Source organism: Taudactylus pleione, unplaced genomic scaffold, assembly GCF_031769625.1.
Source record: "Taudactylus pleione unplaced genomic scaffold, aTauple2 ptg001084l, whole genome shotgun sequence".
NCBI lineage: Eukaryota > Metazoa > Chordata > Amphibia > Anura > Myobatrachidae > Taudactylus > Taudactylus pleione.
The window spans coordinates 2,377,841-2,403,044 of record NW_028285485.1 but is presented as its reverse complement, the minus strand read 5'-3'; the positions used below and the strand labels follow the sequence as shown (position 1 = coordinate 2,403,044).

The 25,204-nt window shown below is 45.0% G+C and overlaps 1 protein-coding gene across 1 annotated transcript in view; it reads left to right on the top strand.

Moving 5' to 3' along the window:
* MAEA (macrophage erythroblast attacher, E3 ubiquitin ligase) overlaps nt 1–25,204 on the top strand; it is a 93,835-nt gene that overhangs the window by 50,211 nt on the left and 18,420 nt on the right. Inside the window, exon 4 of the mRNA XM_088461641.1 lies at nt 20,098–20,220. Within this exon, the coding sequence (XP_088317767.1) occupies nt 20,098–20,220 (123 nt within the window). The remainder of the gene's footprint in view (nt 1–20,097; nt 20,221–25,204) is intronic.

Sequence of the window (25,204 nt, the reverse complement as noted above, 5' to 3'; positions counted from 1 at the left end):
ATCACCCGTCAGTGGTTTTAATGCTATGGCTTGTCGCTGTATTCATTTATCATTCTATTCCTCTGGACATGGCATGGAGACTAGTCCAAGGCTGGCATCTGTTGTTCCACACAGGAAGGTGCATAGAGAACACCAGCCCTGGAAGTGCTGAAAACCTCCAATGTTTAATATGTGGTGGAGCCAGCGGTGTGTTAGATGGTTGCTAAATCTGCCTATGAGATGGGCAACAGCATAATGGACAGGATGTGCTAGACCTAAAACAAGACACCCGTTAATGTGCACAAAACACAACAAATGATACCTGTTGCCTACGCTATGTGCAGGCAGCCATTTTGTGGGATGAACCTATATTTGTTAATAAATGATGACTGTCCGTTCACTAGGAGCTTGTGACATCACTGAGGCACTTCAGCCACAATACATGGAAGCAATGGATACTAATAGTGAATGACTATATTCTCTGCCTACAAAATGGCTGCGTATTTGTGCCCGCACCATACCTCCCAACTATCCCAGTTATGAGTTGTTCTGAGTGTTGCATGAGAGTACTTTCCTTTTTCTAGTTTGTATGTACATGCACGGAGTCCCGATTAGGTAATTGTATAGATGGCTATATTATTAAGCACAGAGCCTGCATCCTGCATATTGTGTTATCTTGTAAAGTAACCCTTGGGTGTCTTATGTAATGGGAGATGTTACCATTCTAGTATTTCATGTTAAAGGGCCAGTAACTATAACGTGAGTTGTGTTACATAATGTAGCTATTATTCACCTTCTGCAATATAAGAAATAGCAAATTGCACAAAGGAGGGGATTTACGTCTATCCAGTGTGCAGTGCAAAACCGGCTTTGGGCGTGCCGTGCGTCTGCGTTTCGGCCAAGGCAGATAATCAGAGCAGGCTGGCAGCATTTGGGTGTTAGCAGAACCCTGCACAGGTAGATGTACTGAGTAAGTGCACCAGTCCACTTCATTTAGTGTAGCAGTGCAAGCAAATATATGGGTGATTTAAGCCTTTGATGAGCTCCACTGCGCAGCGTTTCAGGGGGTAAATGTACACAATAATTGTAATGAAGTGATGTGAACGTAACACTGTGCACCTATAGAGATGTGTCGGCCTCTCCGCACACCTAGGTGCTTATCTAGTTTGCAGAGGTGTGTCCTGAAAGCGGAGTGTTGGCACGTAACCTGCGCTGAGTCACCCATCCTGGCGTAGTGAGCAAAGTTGGAGCGTCTTGTGATGCAATTTCAAAAATGATTCCCAAAGACTAAGGTTAGTGCTTTTTCGTGGTATTAGATGGGAGCTCACAGAGAATTAGATGGGAGCTCCGTATACCAGGCATGGACTCCTAGGTGCTCATCTGTTGGTTGAGGGACACAGAAAAGTGATGGGCAACCCAACACATGGCAGCTCCAGCCTTTATACTGACACTTGAGTTTCCAAAAATGCTTGTGGAAAGCAAAATGGCTGGAGAGTGGAGGCCATATACTTGACTTGTCCATCTGTGTTCAACGGCCTGATTATACTAAAACTACATTGAGAAATGTACTGATACAGGGTACCCTTTCATGTAGCGTTAACTTGTATCTTGGGTTTGGTGACTCTTAAATAGAACTTTTGGATTCCAAGGAACAGGTGCATCCATGCCCCATTCTGGCAACCGTTTGCCCTTCTATCTGCGGCCTCCATACCTGGCGGCAGTAACAACGGGTGTGGATTGAAAGATCTAGGTCGACACACGTAAGGTCGATGGGTACAAATGGTGGACGCAAAATGGTTGACACGTTTTTTTTTTTCTACCCCCTAATCTTCACTTTAAACCTAACCCTCCCTCCTGGTGCCTAACTCTAACCGTCGTGGTAAGGGCCTAACCCTCCGGTAAGTGCTTAACCCCCCCAAAAAAACGTGTTGATCGTTTGACTGTGTCGACCATTTGTACTTGTCAACCTTCTTACATGTCTACTTTTTAGTGTGTTAACCTTTTGTCCCTGTCGACCTATTGTCTGACTAACATCTGGTTTCTACCTAGACATTGTCAACCTTTTTACTGTAGATCTATCAACCAGATACCGTAACAACCTACCTGCTACCACAACCTGAGAACCACGGTGATTGATAGCAGGAGCAAAGGTTGTACAGGGGGACAAAATCCTTCCTGTCCACTTATTGTCAGTTGCTATAGGAGCAAGCGAAGGGTGACCTATCTGTCACCGTCGTGGAGAGAAATGGCTGCCTCCACATACTGGTGGTGGTGGGGGGGGGAACTGAGGTACTAATTGTCACCTGTGCTCAAGCATGGGTATCTCTAAAACCTGAACTGTAGGGGAGCCTCGGGGAACGCGTTTGGTAACCTCTGCTGTACAGGTATGATTGTGCTTTTAACTTTGACTATCTCCATAATGTAATGCAGGGATTGCATTGTCCCCGTTTTTGTCACTAGGTGAGTGCTCTTTTTGTGAACTCTGTTGATGAAGCTCATGAGAAACTTATTGAAAGAAAACACAGTCTCCTGTTGTCATTACTACTTGGCTTTCATCGCTACTTAAAATCATGAAGAACAGATTTTATTTTTCCATTTTTTAATGGGAATATGAAAAGCGTATGCAAATTATTATTTCTTTTTTCATTTTGCTCAACTAAAATGTACAAAGTACTAACCAGCTAATTGATACCCTTGTCTGTGTGCTTTGTGTCTCTGTGTAAATTGTTTTATCTCTGCAAAAAAATCTGTTATTCATTCCCTTTCATGCAGCCCCTCATTACAGATCCCGGTACGAGATGAATAATTCCTGTGTGTGTATTATTTAGTTTTGCTGGAAGCATTCTATTGCGAGATGTAAAAGAGAACATTTCTCAAAGGCCCCAGAGAGCAGCTGAAACACCGCAATTAGCGGAAATCAAAGTAAATATTGCCTGTAAAATCAAATGCTATTAAATAGCAGCTAATTCTCCCAGTGAAGCTGTTGTGCTACCCTTTGCTCTCTCGTTTTTAAGGCGACATTTCAAAAAGTTGCCGCTCTTATTTGAAAGTTAACCAGCTAGCGCATTTTGGCGAGCATCTCTTAAAGAGCAGATAGAACAGGAATTTATAGGCTCAAGACTATATATATATATATATATATATATATATATATATATATATATATATATATATATTATATATTAGACCCAAACTGGGCAATATGGAGTAGTCTCACCACGTGTTTTGAGTGCATCTCCAATAGGTTACAATAGTAGGTACTGTAACCTGTACAATAGGGGATTCATTGTTTGATATACTATAGAAGTTTACACTTTAAACAGCACTGACAGATACACTACCTATCTATCTATCATGGTCCATAACTGTGGAAACACCCTTATAAAAAGGAAATGAGTAAGAAAATAGTGAATGGGTCATATCCTAAATTCTTCTAGCACGATGGTGCCCCACCTCATTATGGACTCATTGTCAAGGAATATCTTTATGTGCAGTTTCCTCAAAGTTGGATTGGCCGTAGAGGTCCAGTCCAGTGGTCACAAAGATCCCCAGATTTAACTTGGATGGATTTCTTTCTGTGGGCTTAGCTGGAGGAACGTGTTTATTCTGTGAAGATACAAGATCATTATCACCTGAAACAACAAGTTGTTGATGCTTGTGTTCAGATTCAGCCAGACATGTCGGTCAAGGTGTTCATCAGGAATGGGAAAAGAGAATAGCCTTAACACTGCAACATGGTGGACATTACTTCGAACATATCCTATAAACTTTGTTTAAACTTGAAAAATGAATAAAAATATGTGAAAACGAAGATAGCCATTGTTTTTCTTATGAAATTCTGCATCTATTAGCTATATATATATATATATAATATATAATATATAATTTCCACAGACCAAAAACTTTACAGATTCACATGTCCCATTAAGGCTTCTTAAACATGATCTCTAGGGGATCTCTCGAGGAGTGCTGCCTGCTTTTGAAGAATATATATATATGTGTTTGAATAAAAGTTTTATGTCCTCAATAGAAGGAAAAAATGTGATATTAAGTATGATCTATATAATAAAATCAGGTTCTGATAAAAGAAACCGACATATGAGGAGCAATAGAGAAATGGATAAAGAGGAGAAGAAGAGTGGGGGGGATGGTAAAGAGAGTAAGAAAGAGCTGGTCAGGAGGAAAGAGGGGGGAAAATAACAGGCAGTCACTCCAGGAGACACAAGGGTCTCCTGGAGTGACATATGGGTGGCTGGAGTGACACATGGGTGATTGCTGGAGTGGCACATAAGGGGCTGCTGGAGTGACAAATGGGGGGCTGAAGTGACGCATGAGGGGCACTGGAATTATACATTGAGGGGCTGGAGTGACACCGGTTAGGGTTGGATTTATTATGTGAATTAGTTTTTTTTTTAATGTATTTTATGTGGATGTAACTTTTTCAGTGAATTTTATGTGGATCTGTTTTGTTCAGTATTTTTTATATTGTTCTGGCTTATTCTTTCCCTTTAATAGCTTCCTCCACAGTGATTGTGTGCATGCGCTTTTACATGCTCCTACAAACATCATACCAGGGGCGTGGCCTAGCTGACCAAACCCTTTATCCATGTGCGCCTTTGGCGTGCGCATGATCTCGGCTCCTTGACATACCTACAGATATTTTTGGGCTCTTTGCCTTTGACTGGTTGGACCCCCCTTGCCCTAGTGTGTAATGTATGTACAGATGTGTCCTCACTCGTCTGTGCTGCAGTCGCCCCAAACAGCCCCTCTCTGCGCCCTTGGTCCCTTGAGACTCTGCCAGCGCTGGCCATATTTTTTGCGTCTTGTTTTGCCAAATAAACGTTAATTCGCAATGCGATGTGACTAGGACGCTCCAGAAGACTGTGCTGATTTATTTGCTGTGTGACACTTGTGCGACTGAGTCAGTCAGCATGCAAAGTGCTAGGAAGCAGCGGCCACAGCTTCTGTCTACGCCAAGTTCCGCTTACAGTCACAAACCAATACACAAGTGTCACATATCAGTGTAATCAGCAGAGTCTCCTGGTGGGTCCTGGGTGTGTGACATTGCGACTTAGACGCATCTTCTACAATAGTATTAGTTTGTTATTGTATGAATATTTTAGATTTTAAATGATCGTTACATCCTTACTTGTTATCGTCCTGTTCCCTACCATTTGCTATTCCTAGCTAGTAATTCCTTTCCTGTGGTATATGGCATTTCACAAGTAACTGACTGAATCCTGTGATATGCCATGTGTATGAAACGCCTGCCATTAGGGGCAGCGTGTGATGAAGTAAATGGAGCAGAGGCCCTTCCATGCTGTCTGATCAGGCCGAACCTACAGCCCTGACAGCCATCATCAAGGAGACACAAGTAATGGTTTGCATTAATTTTCTTTCTGGAATGGAAAAATCACTGGAGGATTTCAAAATAATGTACGTGATGTGGATGATAAGGCGAGGGAAAGGTAAATGAAATTAAAACCTGCGTGTTTTATATGGAAGTGTCTCCTGTTTATGTGATGCTGTGGGTCCTGATATCTTACATGGCGGACTTTAAGGGTGCATCTCGCCAGAAGAAGGCTTAGGTGCATCTCACTGGAGGAAGGCGGCCTGTAAAGGGGTGCATATCGCCAGGGGTGGTCATCCTGTTATGGTGCATCTCACTGGACTGGAGGAAGGCGGTCTGTCGGGGTTCTTCTACCGGGGAAGGCGGCCTGTTGGGGTGCATCTTGTCTGAGGAAGGCAGCCTGTTGGGCTACACGTCGCTGGAAGAAGGCAGCCTGTAAAGGGGTGCATATCGCCAGGGGTGGTCGTCCCGTTATGGTGCATCTCACTGGATCAAGGTCGTCTGTTGGGGTTCTTCTACCGGGGAAGGCGGCCTGTTGGGGTGCATCTTGTCAGAGGAAGGCAGCCTGTTGGGATACATGTCGCTGGAAGAAGACCTGTTGGGGTGCATCTTGTCTGAGGAAGGCGGCCTGTTGGGGTACATGTCGCTGGAAGAAGACGACCTGTTGGGGTGCATCTTGTCTGAGGAAGGCGGCCTGTTGGGGTACATGTCACTGGAAGAAGACGGTCTGTTGGGGTGCATCTTGTCTGAGGAAGGCGGCCTGTTGGGGTGCTTCTGCCTGGGGAAGGCAGCCTGCTGGGTGCATCTTGTCTGAGGAAGGCGGCCTGTTGGGGTGCATGTCGCTGGAAGAAGACGACCTGTTGGGGTGCATCTTGTCTGAGGAATGCGGCCTGTTGGGGTGCATGTCGCTGGAAGAAGACGGCCTGTTGGGGTGTATCTTGTCTGAGGAAGGCGGCCTGTTTGGGTGCTTCTGCCTGGGGAAGGCAGCCTGCTGGGGTGCAACTCGACGGATATGTCTGTTCGGGTATTTTACATTAAGATCTTCTGTTCTATAGTCGACGTATCCCAACAGGCTGTGTGAAGATATACATATATATTTCATGTTCTCTGCACTATAATTAGAAAACAGAGCGCACAAAATGAATGTCATGGGTGTTGCAGGATTGTCCCCTGACTTTTTTAATCCTCTTTCTGCATTTTTTAACCATTTGATGTATTGGCCATGATGCTAGTAATCTGTTCTTACTCTGTATGGTGTATGCTGTAGTATATTATTAAAGAATATTCTTCAGTCAGCAGTAAGGTGTTCCCGGAAAATGTTGGAGAGGAGCTTGTTGTTTCGGGGGTACCCTATTATCCTCCATTCAGTTGGAAGGACGTGGGATGACCATGTAAGGCCCATAGGTGGTTTGTATAGTGCGCAAATAACACATTTACAAATCAAAGAAATAAAAAAAATTATAATTCTATCATGCATTTCCCTATGGTTTTTCTTTAGTGTTTTTTCCTCCCAAGACCGCACTACCACCGTTTTTTATTTCCAAAACAAAACAAAAATTTTTCACAGATCTTTCCATGGCATTTTTTATCTGAATGAATGACCCATAAACATTTAATGGATCCTGATTCAGAGATGGCTGTAAATGCCGTCCATGTACGCAATGGCTGTGGGAAAATTTGCAAATGTTGCAGCCACTGGAATCTGTTTTGAGACTCCAACCAGCGGCATCGCAGATCCACAGCTTGTACACAAAGACGCAACCATGGGTCAATAATCCACCATCCGAGTAACCCTATAGCCATGCAGAATGGGAAACACAGCTAAGACGCTGGAGCCATTTTGACAGCGTACGTGATCGCAGCCGCAAGCAAGTCACATTGCCCCCGAAGCGGTCGCGATACACCTGCCTTTAAGCCGCAACCCCCCTCAATCTTGTTGCTGGCCACAAACGGCCCGTGCCTGTCACTCACTTTTGAATAAATCATGTCTGAGACCACTGCCCCAAGACCATCGGGACACATGCACAGTGGGACTTCGATGCATGTGCAACAGAAAGAACATCGGACATTAGGGAAAACATCGTAATAGCGTCCATGCACCAGGCCCTTTGTTACAACAACAGAAAAATACGTATGTACAGAAAAAAGCACAAACACCGAATATTTGCATCCAATGGGGCAGATGTATGAAGCTCTGGGAAGTGATAAAGGACCAACCACCCTGCTCCCCACTGTCATTTTTCAAATACAGACTGTAACATGATTGGTTGATCGTATATCACTCTGCACTTCATCACTTTCCAGAGCTTCATACATCTGCCCCAATGTGTATAATGTGTCCTTGTTTTTATTATTTACCTCCTGTGTTTCTAGGCATCCAATGGGATGGTTCTTTTTCCCTCGCTATGCCCCCCAGACAGCTGGTCGTCCTTTCTTTCTTCTTTCTGTTTTTTTGTTTCTTTTAAATGAACGTGTTCTGGTTTCACACGAGCAGCTTTCACTCTGTCTTGTAACGGGCCGCGTTTGGGTCCACCGGGAAATCTGCTGAACTGCTGTAGAGTTCTGCGCTGTATCGCCTGCGCCTGATACACAAATGATTAAACTGGCCAAAAATGATGTAGAGCTTTGCAGGCTTCCTGTGCCAATTTGGATATGCTGCAAAATATGCACGTCTTATTCGTTTCTGTTTTTCTTGCTCAGAGAAAGCAGCTCGTGCGACACCATCTCGGATAATCCTCCATTTAGTCATTACGATATATATATTCCATCTACAGTCGGGGCTTATTCTTACATGGACAGCTAGGGCAATTATCTTGCCAGCAGTGTCATCTCTGGCACTTCACATCAGAGGTTTAATTAACACTGTGCGTGACTCCAATGCGATACATGGATCTCGCTTTTATCAAGCGAGTTCCGTGACTGTAACAAAGAGTAGAGACTTCATTTATAGATTTGCTGAAATCACCTGTTCGCCTGTGTGGTTATTTTCTCTTATGTCATTCATGCCCATTGCAACAGTTGCTGAATATAGGAGAGTTTCAGTCTTGATGTCCATTAAATAACTAAAAGACAACTATTAACACAAGCGGCATTAATAACCTGATATTTACTGAGCATTTTTGAAACATTTACGCCAACTAAGGTCATTTGCATCAATGTTTTAATTCAAGATATTATGTGTTTTGCATATATGTAAGTTTGTGTGTGTATGTACTTTATATCTGTATGTCTGTATTATGTGCTTGTATGTGATATATATGTACATCATTTTCTTTCTTATTTTATTACGGTCTTTGCTCACCCCAGAGCTGTACTGTCATAACTGTCATATGCAGAATATTTCAATTGCAAGGATATCAGTGCTGCGCCTTTGGAAATGCATCTACTTTAAATGTGCTGGAACAAGTTCATTTTTATGTTAATACAAACATTCTCAGGACTGGATTATTGTGTTTGCAGTACATTGAATTGTACAGCTCCCCACAGAGGTTTTCTCGGTCTTCCGTGGAAGAATGAACTGTCACAGCACGACATATTTATGCAGCTCCAAATAATCTCTGTGGATGCCAATTCAAAATAAATCAGGTTCATCGCTTTCTTGAAGACACCCCGCTTCCCTTCAGTGGAGTTTCAAGAAATGCGGTACCAGTTATCGGCAGCACTTACTGCGTCTGGAAGCCGAGTGCACGGGGCTGCAGATCAGGCTCTCCAAGTTATAGTGTACCTGTCCCACATGGGGGGCAGCCATTTTGTAGGCTGAACTAGTATTCATGAGAAGGCTACAAATCCCATTCTCTGTGAACTAGTCTTATAATGGAGGCATGAGGCACAAGGTGATGTACCCAAAATGGCCTCTTCCTTCATCAGTAGATGACAGGTAGAATTTACGTTTTATGTCGGAACGTTCATACAATAGCATATCTGTAATGCTGGTTTCATTGCGGTGTCATTGTGTAACCGCATCCTGTTTTATTTAAGAGGCTGGCGTAAGTACATTATTCAGGCAAGATATCATGCAGTTTTCTTTTTATTAATACTGTATTTTCTTTTAGTCACTTTACATTTTAATGGTAATATAAATGATAATGAATGGTAAATTGAAGACTTTTACCACATGAATAGTAATTAGCATTTTAGTTGCTAGTAGGCAGCAGCTTGAATAGTAATTAGTGTATTAGTTGATAGCACACAACAGTTTTGTAAAGCATGCATCATAAATGGCACAATAACCCATGTAGTGAGTCCCAGCTTTTACAACAGTGGCGGCAAGCAACACAGTTTTTTTTTTGGAGGGGGGGGGCACACAGTACTCAAAGGGGTCATCTGCGGTGGCAAAAATGCAAAATGGTTGACAGAACTTAATAGCTTTTAATTTGTTTTGTGTGAATTAAAACTTGTGGGGAGACATTCACCACTATCCATTACGCCAGGGGTTCGGGAACCTTTTTTCTGCCGAGGGCCATTTTAATATATAACCTTATTCGCGTGCCCGGTGCAGACCATGCCCCCTCCGTGTGATGTCACACAGGGCGGGGCCACAATCGCAGCTGATAGCAGCTTTGCCCGGAGCATCCTGAGGATGCTTCGGGAAGCTGTAAGGGCAGAGGTGTGACCGTCTGAAGCATCCTAAGGATTATAGGCACCCTGCTAGCCAGATGAGGCTAGCGGAAAAAAGCTCAGAGTGCCAGTCCTAATGATTCCGAGGGCCTTATACGACCCCCGGGCAGGAGGTTCCCCATCCCTGCATTACGCCAACAACTAACAGAATCTGTAAGGTTTTTTGTACCAGCCCTGCTGAGTCCTCACCAAATCCGACACAGTTCTATGCGTGGACGCACCCTGGCTGTCAGTCCGTTAGCAGAGAGTTCTTACATGCTTATAAGCCACAGCTTGATCTTCGCAAGGATACTGAGGAGATTCCCAACCTACGTAATAATCCTCCCACTTCTTTAGCTGAGGTACCGGAACCTAACTGACTAGGACAAGGATGGGATATGGCGATTAGGGTTTTTTTTTTATTAGAGTTCCGTGTTACTTCTGCAGAGTGATGTCTTCTGGCCAACCACTCATAGCATAAAATACTGCATTGATTATGGACTTCAGGCGTCTTCGCTGATCCTTTGATATCTCCTGTTTCTCGGCAATGGCAATATGCGGCCCACTTACTGGACCTATGGCCCCTGGTGAAAACTGAGATCTCCACCTAAACTCATGCTCTACTTCTAAACACTCCTGCCCAAATATCAGAAGTGTAAGGGTCCTGGGCTTTTAAAGCTGGGTACACACCTAAAGATTTTCTGTCCAACCATCCAACTAGTTGGCTGGTTGTAATGAAAATCTGGTAAGGTATGAGAGTAACTGATGATCAGCAATTTGCTCCTAAATGCCAGAAAACAGATGAAAATGGTCATCAGACAAGTCTGTTAAATGTTTGATCAAAACAATTTGTTCAAACAACAGTTTTTGGCCATTTTCCGGCTTTTGGGAGCAAATTGCTGATTTGTCATTTGCTTTCATCCCTTACCAGATATTCATTCCAACCAATCAACTAGTTAGATGGTTGGAGAGAAAAGCTTTAGGTGTGTATGCACCTTTACACTTGACGTCCACCCGGATACACAATTGAATAGTTCCTTGATGTTTGGCAGGTACTCGTCCAAGCCCCTATGCGTCAACGATATATGGATTAGGGATTCCCCAGAGGTGATTATCTACCAGACTACAAAGGTCTCAGGCACTAAATACTTTCTAAAGAAGTCATGTGAAGTTGCCCATAGCAACTAAGCAGCTTGTAGCTATCATTTTATAGACTGTACTTGATAAATGACCACACTAATCTGATTGGTTTCTATGGGCAGCACCTCTTCTTATCCTCGTTAGAAGATTTGCTATTTCTCCTCCTTAATGTATACGACTCTGAACATTTATTGCAGTAGCTTTGCACTAGCTGTTATTAGGTATAGACCTTTGTATAGCATCTTAGAGAGGGGGCCTTTCTCCACCAGCATAATAACATATCAGAGCGTCCTGACATTTTACAGACACACAAGACAACATTCCCGGGTTGGCCGATCTTAAATGCCCAATAGGGGGCCAAGCATGATGTCACAGCCGTGCCTTGGGCCTGATTCAAAGTTGTACGCTATTGCCACCGCAGCCGGCAGGACGTATATTGAGACGCCCACCGGCATCTTTGCAAATTCTAGTATCTGTGTACAAAGATTCCATGTTAGCAGTCCTGAGTAACTCTGTGTCCGTGGGAACTGATGCGCTGGAACCATATTTCTTGCGTAAGGGATCGCAGACACTGGATATAACACGCCCCTGACACGGTCGCCACATGCCCTTGTTTTTAGCCGACACTCCCCATTACCTCCCCCCAAACGCTGCCTGTCCAACGCACTGCGAATAAATACTCGTTGCAAGCAACTACGATAATGTACCATGACGCATGCGCAGTGCGACTCAAATGCTCGCGGAGACGGCCGATAATAACTCAACCGCAAAAACATCGACATAGCGTGCATCCCTGAATCAGGCACCACATTTGGCATTGTGCTGAGGATTTACGTTGCCCCCTTACTGAATAACCAGTTACTTGTGTAGTGCTCAGCTAACATACGACTGTAAGCCTAACACACCTTTTGTTATAACTGATGTCTGAGTTTGGTATCTTTTATATGTTACGGATCCATGGGCCATTCAATTACAAATTGCCTTGCATATCGGAGCTGCTGATTGGCCATAAATATACAGATGCGTCCTTTATACATACAGGTAGCGCCAGGTCCCGTGAGACTCTGTTAGCGTTGGGTGTATTTTTTTGCTGAAAGTGCATCTAAGTCTCAGTGTGATGTGGCTGGGACGCACCAGCAGACTGTGCTCATTAATTTGATATGCAACACTTGTATATCTGTGTGCGGCTGAGTCCCTGAATTTATATAGGAAGTGCTACAATGTAGCGGCCGCAGCTATTTTCATTCCAAGTTCCTTGGTGCTTCATATACAGACTCAGGTGTCACATATCACATTACTCAGCACAGTCTCCTATATACAGACTCAGGTGCACACAGATATACAGGTGTCACATATCACATTACTCAGTACAGACTCAGGAGCACACGGATATACAGGTGTCACATATCACATTACTCAGCACAGTCTCCCATATACAGACTCAGGTGCACACAGATATACAGGTGTCACATATCACATTACTCAGCACAGTCTCCCATATACAGACTCAGGTGCACACAGATATACAGGTGTCACATATCACATTACTCAGCACAGTCTCCCATATACAGACTCAGGTGTCACATATCACATTACTCAGTACAGACTCAGGTGCACACAGATATACAGGTGTCACATATCACATTACTCAGCACAGTCTCCTATATACAGACTCAGGAGCACACAGATATACAGGTGTCACATATCACATTACTCGGCACAGTCTCCTATATACAGACTCAGGTGCACACAGATATACAGGTGTCACATATCACATTACTCAGCACAGTCTCCCATATACAGACTCAGGTGCACACAGATATACAGGTGTCACATATCACATTACTCAGCACAGTCTCCCATATACAGACTCAGGTGTCACATATCACATTACTCAGTACAGACTCAGGTGCACACAGATATACAGGTGTCACATATCACATTACTCAGCACAGTCTCCTATATACAGACTCATGTGACACCTGTATATCTGTGTGCTCCTGAGTCTGTATATAGGAGACTGTGCTGAGTAATGTGATATGTGACACCTGTATATCTGTGTGCACCTGAGTCTGTACTGAGTAATGTGATATGTGACACCTGAGTCTGTATATGGGAGACTGTGCTGAGTAATGTGATATGTGACACCTGTATATCTGTGTGCACCTGAGTCTGTATATGGGAGACTGTGCTGAGTAATGTGATATGTGACACCTGTATATCTGTGTGCACCTGAGTCTGTATATAGGAGACTGTGCCGAGTAATGTGATATGTGACACCTGTATATCTGTGTGCTCCTGAGTCTGTATATAGGAGACTGTGCTGAGTAATGTGATATGTGACACCTGTATATCTGTGTGCACCTGAGTCTGTACTGAGTAATGTGATATGTGACACCTGAGTCTGTATATGGGAGACTGTGCTGAGTAATGTGATATGTGACACCTGTATATCTGTGTGCACCTGAGTCTGTATATGGGAGACTGTGCTGAGTAATGTGATATGTGACACCTGTATATCTGTGTGCACCTGAGTCTGTATATGGGAGACTGTGCTGAGTAATGTGATATGTGACACCTGTATATCCGTGTGCTCCTGAGTCTGTACTGAGTAATGTGATATGTGACACCTGTATATCTGTGTGCACCTGAGTCTGTATATAGGAGACTGTGCTGAGTAATGTGATATGTGACACCTGTATATCTGTGTGCTCCTATCACATTACTCGGCACAGTCTCCTATATACAGACTCAGGAGCACACAGATATACAGGTGTCACATCACTCAGCACAGTCTCCTATATACAGACTCAGGTGCACACAGATATACAGGTGTCACATATCACATTACTCAGCACAGTCTCCCATATACAGACTCAGGTGCACACAGATATACAGGTGTCACATATCACATTACTCGGCACAGTCTCCCATATACAGACTCAGGTGCACACAGATATACAGGTGTCACATATCACATTACTCGGCACAGTCTCCCATATACAGACAGGTGTCACATATCACATCACTCAGCACAGTCTCCCATATACAGACTCAGGAGCACACAGATATACAGGTGTCACATATCACATTACTCAGCACAGTCTCCCATATACAGACTCAGGAGCACACAGATATACAGGTGTCACATATCACATTACTCAGCACAGTCTCCCATATACAGACTCAGGAGCACACAGATATACAGGTGTCACATATCACATTACTCAGCACAGTCTCCTATATACAGACTCAGGAGCACACAGATATACAGGTGTCACATATCACATTACTCAGCACAGTCTCCCATATACAGACTCAGGAGCACACAGATATACAGGTGTCACATATCACATTACTCAGCACAGTCTCCTATATACAGACTCAGGTGCACACAGATATACAGGTGTCACATATCACATCAGCACAGTCTCCCATATACAGACTCAGGAGCACACAGATATACAGGTGTCACATATCACATTACTCAGTACAGTCTCCCATATACAGACTCAGGTGCACACAGATATACAGGTATCACATTACTCAGCACAGTCTCCCATATACAGACTCAGGTGCACACAGATATACAGGTGTCACACATCACATTACTCAGCAGTCTCCTATATACAGACTCAGGAGCACACAGATATACAGGTGTCACATATCACATTACTCAGCACAGTCTCCCATATACAGACTCAGGTGTCACACATCACATTACTCAGCAGTCTCCTATATACAGACTCGGGAGCACACAGATATACAGGTGTCACATATCACATTACTCAACACAGTCTCCTATATACAGACTCCGGAGCACACAGATATACAGGTGTCACATATCACATTACTCAGCACAGTCTCCCATATACAGACTCAGGTGCACACAGATATACAGGTGTCACATATCACATTACTCGGCACAGTCTCCCATATACAGACTCAGGTGCACACAGATATACAGGTGTCACATATCACATTACTCGGCACAGTCTCCCATATACAGACAGGTGTCACATATCACATCACTCAGCACAGTCTCCCATATACAGACTCAGGAGCACACAGATATACAGGTGTCACATATCACATTACTCAGCACAGTCTCCCATATACAGACTCAGGAGCACACAGATATACAGGTGTCACATATCACATTACTCAGCACAGTCTCCCATATACAGACTCAGGAGCACACAGATATACAGGTGTCACATATCACATTACTCAGCACAGTCTCCCATATACAGACTCAGGAGCACACAGATATACAGGTGTCACATATCACATTACTCAGCACAGTCTCCTATATACAGACTCAGGTGCACACAGATATACAGGTGTCACATATCACATCAGCACAGTCTCCCATATACAGACTCAGGAGCACACAGATATACAGGTGTCACATATCACATTACTCAGTACAGTCTCCCATATACAGACTCAGGTGCACACAGATATACAGGTATCACATTACTCAGCACAGTCTCCCATATACAGACTCAGGTGCACACAGATATACAGGTGTCACACATCACATTACTCAGCAGTCTCCTATATACAGACTCAGGAGCACACAGATATACAGGTGTCACATATCACATTACTCAGCACAGTCTCCCATATACAGACTCAGGTGTCACACATCACATTACTCAGCAGTCTCCTATATACAGACTCGGGAGCACACAGATATACAGGTGTCACATATCACATTACTCAACACAGTCTCCTATATACAGACTCCGGAGCACACAGATATACAGGTGTCACATATCACATTACTCAGCACAGTCTCCAATATACAGACTCAGGTGTCACACATCACATTACTCAGCAGTCTCCTATATACAGACTCAGGAGCACACAGATATACAGGTGTCACATATCACATTACTCAACACAGTCTCCTATATACAGACTCAGGTGCACACAGATATACAGGTGTCACACATCACATTGCTCAGCAGTCTCCTATATACAGACTCAGGAGCACACAGATATACAGGTGTCACATATCACATTACTCAGCACAGTCTCCTATATACAGACTCAGGAGCACACAGATATACAGGTGTCACATATCACATTACTCAGCACAGTCTCCTATATACAGACTCAGGAGCACACAGATATACAGGTGTCACATATCACATTACTCAGCACAGTCTGCCGGTGCTTCGTAGTGGCATCACATTACGACTTATGCTGGGCATACACGGCCAGAAAACTTGTCTGTCAGGACGACAGACATTTTATATGGCCGGCTGCCAGCCGCAGATGTCGCCGGCATACACTGTGAGACATTTCCCTTTTCCTTCCGTAGGAAGGAACACAGGAAATGTCTGTCTGTCGGCCGCGGCTGGGCATACACTGCCCGATGCGTCTGACAGTTTACCGGGAAATATCGCATCGGATGGCCAATCCGGCATGCCCGACCGAGCAATATTTAACCCCCCACACGCTACAATTATCGGGGCGATCCGTCGATATCAGGCGGATCGCCCCGATACTTGTAGCGTGTATGGCCAGCATTAGATACTTTTTCAGCAAAAAAGATGCTAGATGAGGATACATCTGTACTTTATATATGAGTTTACGGAACCTATCAAAACTAAACATAAATAAAATGAAGTAACTGTCAAATCTATTGTATCCGTTATCATCATTTGAATAATAGTTTAAAGCAATATCCTGCACTCACTTTGACACCCAAATTCTGTCAAATATATATGTTTAAATGTATATTTGTGAATTTTATTTAATCTGTTCTCTAAGGCAACTTCTGGTTGTGTAAAGCAGCGATTCTGTACAGTGAGCGTTCTCCACCAAGATTCAGCTTTTTCCTTCTAAATGATAGACTTGGACGTCTGACAGTGCACCAGCTGCAGGCAGTGACTTCCCCTGTGTGTGCTGCGTCTGACAGTGCACCAGCTGCAGGCAGTGACTTCCCCTGTGTGTGCTGCGTCTGACAGTGCACCAGCTGCAGGCAGTGACTTCCCCTGTGTGTGCTGCGTCTGACAGTGCACCAGCTGCAGGCAGTGACTTCCCCTGTGTGTGCTGCGTCTGACAGTGCACCAGCTGCAGGCAGTGACTTCCCCTGTGTGTGCTGCGTCTGACAGTGCACCAGCTGCAGGCAGTGACTTCCCCTGTGTGTGCTGCGTCTGACAGTGCACCAGCTGCAGGCAGTGACTTCCCCTGTGTGTGCTGCGTCTGACAGTGCACCAGCTGCAGGCAGTGACTTCCCCTGTGTGTGTGTCTTTGTTTAGGCTCTGCAGTTTTTTTTTTTTTACTTCTCTGGAATTTGAGATCTTTGCCAAAGCAGGGTGAGTGCTGTAATATTTCCGCTGTGTAGTTATTTTGAACCCTTTCAGCTCATCCAGGAGAACAGATGTTGTTTTTTTTTTAAATTTGTTTTCTGCCTTCCATATTGTATGGAGAGGGGTGGGGGGTAGCCTTTGCCACAAATCCCAGATAACTTCCCAAATGATCAGAGAGTATCTCTAGGAATGTTCAAATAAGTGCTTTTGTCAAGATTTATTAATCTTTATATAGCACCAGCATATTTCGTGAGAGGGCCCTGCTCGCAAGCTGTCAATCTATAGGGTCAATGCTGGTTATTTAATTTTATATTATTTTAGCCAATCACCTTGCCAGTGACAAAAATGTGTTTTGAGTGACTCTGCTATCTACAGCTCACTAATGGTCACATGTTTAATTTACATACATAGCCTTCTCTTTTATCCTCATACTCCCTCTGCTCTGTGTTGCCATCGCTTCACACTACCGCAGCCTTCTGCTACCACTGCCTCACGCTTGCCTGGCCTCTGCTGCTACTGCCTTATGCTTACCTGGCCCTCTGCTGCCACTGCCTCATGCTTACCTGGCCCTCTGCTGCCACCGCCTCATGCTTACCTGGCCTCTGCTGCCACCGCCTCATGCTTACCTGGCCTCTGCTGCCACCGCCTCATGCTTGCCTGGCCCTCTGCTGCCACCGCCTCATGCTTCCCTGGCCCTCTGCTGCCACCGCCTCACGCTTGCCTGGCCCTCTGCTGCTACCACCTCACGCTTGCCTGGCCTCTGCTGCCACCGCTTCATGCTTGCCTGGCCCTCTGCTGCCACCGCCTCACGCTTGCCTGGCCTCTGCTGCTACTGCCTCACGCTTGCCTGGCCTCTGCTGCTACTGCCTCATGCTTACCTGGCCCTCTCTCGCCTCATGCTTGCCTGGCCCTCTGCTGCCACCGCCTCATGCATGCCTGGCCCTCCGCTGTCGTCGCCTCATGCTTACCTGCCCTCTGCTGCCACCGCCTCATGCTTGCCTGGCCTCTGCTGCCACCGCCTCATGCTTACCTGGCTCTCTGCTGCCACCGCCTCATGCTTGCCTGGCTCTCTGCTGCCACCGCCTCATGCTTGCCTGGCTCTCTGCTGCCACTGCCTCATGCTTGCCTGGCCCTCTGCTGCCACCGCCTCATGCTTGCCTGGCCTCTGCTGCCACCGCCTCATGCTTACCTTGCTCTCTGCTGCCACCGCCTCATGCTTACCTGGCTCTCTGCTGCCACCGCCTCATGCTTGCCTGGCTCTCTGCTGCCACCGCCTCATGCTTGCCTGCTCTCTGCTGCCAGTGCCTCATGCTTACCTGGCCCTCTGCTGCCACCGCCTCATGCTTACCTGGCTCTCTGCTGCCACCGCCTCATGCTTGCCTGGCTCTCTGCTGCCACCGCCTCATGCTTGCCTGGCCTCTGCTGCTACTGCCTCATGCTTACCTGGCCCTCTCTCACCTCATGCTTGCCTGGCCCTCCGCTGTCGCCGCCTCATGCTTACCTGCCCTCTGCTGCCACCGCCTCATGCTTACCTGGCTCTCTGCTGCCACCGCCTCATGCTTGCCTGGCTCTCTACTGCCACCGCCTCATGCTTGCCTGGCTCTCTGCTGCCACTGCCTCATGCTTGCCTGGCCCTCTGCTGCCACCGCCTCATGCTTGCCTGGCCTCTGCTGCCACCGCCTCATGCTTACCTGGCTCTCTGCTGCCACCGCCTCATGCTTGCCTGGCTCTCTGCTGCCACTGCCTCATGCTTACCTGGCCCTCTGCTGCCACTGCCTCATGCTTACCTGGCCCTCTGCTGCCACCGCCTCATGCTTGCCTGGCTCTCTGCTGCCACCGCCTCATGCTTGCCTGGCGCCCTGTTATTCTCACAGAAAATTTGTTTACGTGTTGAGGTGCTCACATCCTGACTTGTCATTGGTTACATTGCCGCGCTTTGCAATAACCGCTAATGATCACTCACATCATTGTGTCTAAGTAGCTCATCATTAATGTGTATAAGTACCCCATCTGTGTCAGGCTTGTTTGTTTGTCCCTCCCCATTAGAATATTAGAATGTAAACTCTCACGAGCAGGGCCCTCTTCCCTCTTGTGCTTCTCTTATACATTCATATACACTAGGGCACCTATCACTTGTGGGGTTGCTTATTTGAGTGTTCTAATTGCTAATGCAGCAATTGTCCTTGCCCTGCTTTGTACTGTACTGTAGTCACTGATTTCTTGTTCACTTATTTATGTACTATGTAAGGCGCTGCGGAACACTTGTGGCACCATATAAATAAAGGACAAAAATAATTATTATAGCAAGTACAAATGGTGGGTGCTTTCTCAGTATGTAGCTTTGAACACTTACCTGAGGATATACTGAAAACTGGCACTGCTAGATTTGTTTTGGGGACGTTTGCTTCGGCTGGATCTAAAACTAGTAGCAAAAAATAAAATATCTGCGTTCTGCCACTGCTAATGTTAGGAACAAGCTTAAGAGCTGTAGTTATATTTAAAGTTCATTTTGTGACATTTACATATCCTGTAACCTGGGATTTAAATCTGTCTGTGAACTTGAATGAAATCTTTTTGTAGTGGAGCGTGTTAACAACCCTACTTCATAGGTACTGCTGCAAAGTACTTTCATTAGTTAAGCAATACGATAAAAATATTAGACAGTACTTAATGAAACTTTTTTTTTTTTGTTTACATTTTTTATAGGATTTAGTGAATATAGAAATGTTCCTAACTGCAAAAGAAGTTGAGGAATCCCTGGAAAGACAAGAAACCATGACCTGCTTAGCGTGGTGCCATGATAACAAATCCAGACTCAGGAAAATGAAGGTACGTCCGTCGGCAGTCCTTTGTGTCGTCACGTAATGAAGAGTGGTGGTGATAGACGACCCCTCAGCAATGGGACTGCAGTGCAAACTTGTCCAATGAGCACAACTTGCTCAAATATAAAGGGCCGCTAAAAGAGACCCCACTGACTGTAAGTAACCAGCAACATGTGCAGTGCATCCGGAAAGTATTCACAGCGCTTCACTTTTTCCACATTTTGTTACGTTACAGCCTTATTCCAAAATCCATCATCCGTAAATGGAAGAAGTTCGGAACCACCAGGACTCTTTCTAGAGTTGGCCGGCTGTCTAAACTAAGCGATCGGGGGAGAAGGGCCCTAGTCAGGGAGGTGACCAAGAACCCGATGTTCACTCTGTCAGAGCTACAGAATTCCTCTGTGGAGAGAGGAGAACCTTCAAGAAGGACAACAATCTCTGCAGCAATCCACCAATCAGGCCTGTATGGTAGAGTAGCCAGACGGAAGCCACTCCTTAGTAAAAAGCACAGGGCAGCCCGCCTGGAGTTTGCCAAAATGCACCTAAAGGACTCTGACCATGAGAAACAAAATTCTCTGGTCTGATGAGACAAAGATTGAACTCTTTGGCGTGAATGCCAGGCTTTATGTTTGGAGGAAACCAGGCACCGCTCATCACCAGGCCAATACCATCCCTACAGTGAAGTATGGTGGTGGCAGCATCATGCTGTGGGGATGTTTTTCAGCAGCAGGAACTGGGAGACTAGTCAGGATAGAGGAAAAGATGAATGCAGCAATGTACAGAGACATCCTGGATGAAAACCTGCTCCAGAGCGCTCTGGACCTCAGACTGGGGCAACGGTTCATCTTTCAGCAGGACAACGACCCTAAGCACACAGCCAAGATAACAAAGGAGTGACTTCAGGACAACTCTGTGAATGTCCTTGAGTGGCCCAACCAGAGCCCAGACTTGAAGCCAATTGAACATCTCTGGAGAGATCAGAAAATGGCTATGCACCGACGCTTCCCATCCAACAAAGAGGAATGGGCGAAACGGCCCAAAGATAAGTGTGCCAAGCTTGTGGCATCATGTTCAAAAAGACTTGAGGCTGTAATTGGTGCCAAAGATGCATCAACATAGTATTGTGCAAAGGCTGTTACTACTTATGTACATGTGATTTCTTAGGTTTTTTTTTTTAATATTAAATTAGCAAAAATCTCAAAAAAAACTTCTTACACGTTGTCATTATGGGGTATTGTGTGTAGAATTTTGAGGACAAAAATGAATTTGTTCCATAACAAAATATGGAAAAAGTGAAGAGCTGTGAATACTTTCTGGATGCACTGCATATGAGCTGGAAAATGAATTGGTATTAGTACAGCTCCCCCAATGGTCAGGTTTTCTGGAAAAATTAGCTTGCACCAGAATAGCTTATGGTTGGTGTTGTTTTTCATGTATGGCAGAAATGAGGTTGATCTGGTTTATGTGCTGTACAGAGCCACCGCCTGGCCTGCGCCAAATTATTTTGTACTCCTTGCGTTTCTCCGATGAGTACTTATATGACTGTCCCTGGCAGAACACTTTATGACTTGGAATGGATTAAACTCTCTCTTTCTGCAAAATTAGTTTAAAGCGGAATTAAACTTATTTTATAGGTCGTTAGCCCAAATCCACACATAATTATACATAACACGATTGTGGTGTACAAAGATATTAAGTGTCTGTGATACACGATGATGTTAGGTAGTTGGATATGGATTCAAAGTATTCCTCCCTGTAGGGGCTTATTATTGTCATGTAGAGATTGCAGTCTCTGTAATGGGGAGTCATAACTAAATTGCTTAAATATGTGATTGAAAATATTCTGTACTTTTAGTATAGTTATTTATTTTTGTTTAAACATTACTCTCACTTTTGTACTTTAATGTTCTCTTCCCTTTACGAGTCCTGTGGGTATCATGGATTTTGTTAAGTCAGAAAGTTTGGCCGGGTACACATAAGAACAATATCTTCACGATTTGTCTTTTCCAGGCAAATTGGAACGACAAATCGCGAAGATCGTCCAGTGTGTACCAGTGACTGGCGCGCTCCCCACGGTCGTTTACGATATCTTCTTGTTGGCCATGCTGCTTGGTCAATCAGAATGTACCACTTCATCGTGCAGTGTGTGCGCACGGTGCGTGTGTATCGGGCCTTTAGCTCTCCACAATGGCGGCGATTAATAGGGAAACATATTCTGATCCAATTACTACACAGATTAACTGATTTTTTTTTTTTATTGTTTTTTTTTTCCAATTTGCTACAGTATTTTCAGGTCCCTATAAAAGGAGTATGACGACTGTTTTGTAGTTGGTACCTCCGTTCCTATGTACACAGCACAGTTGCCAGCTGTCAGTAATGCTTTTCCTGGGTCCATAAATTAAACCTTCTGCACAGTGAGGCCTGTCGTGAACGCAGCATGTGATTGGCTGCTGCTCCTGCCCAATCAAGTCCAGTGTTGTGGTCACACCCCTCTCGGGCATAGCACAGTGAATACCATGGGCCGCTGCCACGCCTCCAACTCTAGGTCAACAGGGATACAAAGGGAGCAACCACTAAGGGAGTACCCCCGTTCCTTTCCCTACTAAGGGGGAATGACTTGTCCTAAACTGGACAGCTGTTTAAACCCTGTGTTACTGTAGTTTTTAAATAGAACCTTCACCCGCTGATGGTCATCTGTTACACTGCTGGGGGTCATTTAGTTGCAGATCATTGTGTGTGTATATATAGTCTTACAGGCATTTTACACATAGGGAATGTCTATATATGGTGGGTTATTTTAAAGAACATTGTACAGTGTGTGTTTCCTTTGTGTAGTATTTTCACATGCATCTGTCACTAATGACATATCGAACAACACTTGGGAGCTTGGAAATGGGATGGGAGGCCTATGGCAGCAGCATACCCACCTACTACCACTCCAGGTGGGACAAATATCCCAATCATGGGACGGTGAGACGGTTCCCCTCAAAATTGTTTGTAGGTAATGGTATGTGCCCCTTTCCACTGGATTACCGGGAAAGGATCCTTGGTATACGTCCCTGCCAGTCATTGTCATGCAGGTGTCTAATCAACACGGGAACTTTTATTTGCTGCAGCTGTGAGAAACACCAGCTATATAAAGCACATTACCGTTCTGGCACTGTGTATCGATGGAGAACGTAGTAGGACCATGGTAACCGGCAGGTGCAATGTCATCGGCCGGGACATAAATGGGAGTATAGTCTATGGTGCCAGTATAGCAGTCTGATTGCATTGGAACTTTATAGCCAGTGTACGGTTAATCATTCCCAGAGACGGGTGCAGAACGAGATCAGGTGTCTTTAGCAAATGTCTCATTACACTGTACGGAAATCTTTACAGTATGCGCATAAGATGTATCATTTTATTTATACTTTATTGCTGCAACTCCTATTAGAGTAAAATGTATAAGAGAGCAGTTTGCAATATTCATCGTTCTGTTTTTGTGACCTAGTTGGAGGCGCACAGGGCGCTATGTTGCGCTCAGCAGTGGTCTGAGGCAGGTGTGTTACACAACACTTAGTAAGGACTAGAACTGGACGCAGCCCAGCGCAGAAACAAGTCACCATATTTATTCTGCAGCGCTTCTATTTCTGTGCCATTTATTACCGCTCCTGTGGGACACCCGCCTCTGCTTCCCCACAGTCCATAGAGAAATGCTGCCCACACAGGGGGGGGGGGGGCGCAAGAGCTAGATCGAGCTGGGGAAGGGACACATGTGTGGGACATGGGTGGGAAGACCATGGCGGTGGATTGCATTACCTGTACAGCCAGCCACAAAACTATATATGAAATTTATTCATTTAAAGTGAATAATATCTAATAGCCTGCATATTGTTTAGTGTGACGGCAACAGAAGAATAACAATCAAATCAGACCATTAAATTTATGTCAAACTGAATGTACATCCTTCAAAATATGTTCTAGGCATGACCGCTGAACCAATCGCTACTACTGTGACTGCTTGGAACATCCCTATGGAATAAACTTGGGTCTGGTCCATATAGAATCAGGGGGATAACTGGCTTCGTAGCAAATGCAAGCTTAGACTAGTGTGACTGCATGGTTGATCAGGAGAAGCCTAGCATCAGGTCATATACGCAGCAACTAAAGCAGGGTAAACACTATACGATACGACGCGCGACCCCCACCCCCCTCCCCGCCGACGGGGCCAACATATTGGGCGGCTGGTACACATTAAACTATTTGGTGCCCGACCACCCAATATGTCGGCCCCTGCTGCATCCCGCCGTATGGGGTCATCTAGACGCATCGTCAGGTTGAGCTGTATGTAGGGACGACCTATTCATGCAGCTAACGACCCCATGGGAGCGCACACCGCACGACATAGTGGTTTTGACGGTATGACACGGTTTTGACGATATGTCGTTCCGATCTGTTGGAATCGGGCATATCATCAGAGAAACCGTATGGTGGGTACCAGGCTTCAGACATTAAACACCATCATTACCAAAACAGGGAGTGATTACTGCATTCATCAGGTTTGCCACTGGCATAAAATTGCGTACAAAATGCAAATACAAAAAATAAAAACCTCCCCAATATGTTGGTTCTGTATTTAAAAAATAGCACCATAAACACACGGCAATATTCTGAAGTATATTCAACAATAAAACACTGTGTAACACAAAGTTAATTTAGAAAGCTTGAAAATGGTAAACACATAAATTTGACGGTATGCAGGGATTAGGGGGACATTTATTTATTACCTTATTACCAGTTATTTGTATAGCGCGCACATATTCCGCTGCGCTTTAGGGTACCTTCACTCTAGACCAGAGGTTCCCAAACGCGGTCCTCAAGGCTCCCCAACAGTTCAGGCTGTAGAGATATCCATGGTTGAGCACGGGTGACCTAATTAGTAGCTCAGTCAATTTGAGGTGCTAATGGTCAACCTGAACTGTTGGGGAGTCTTGAGGACCGCGTTTGGG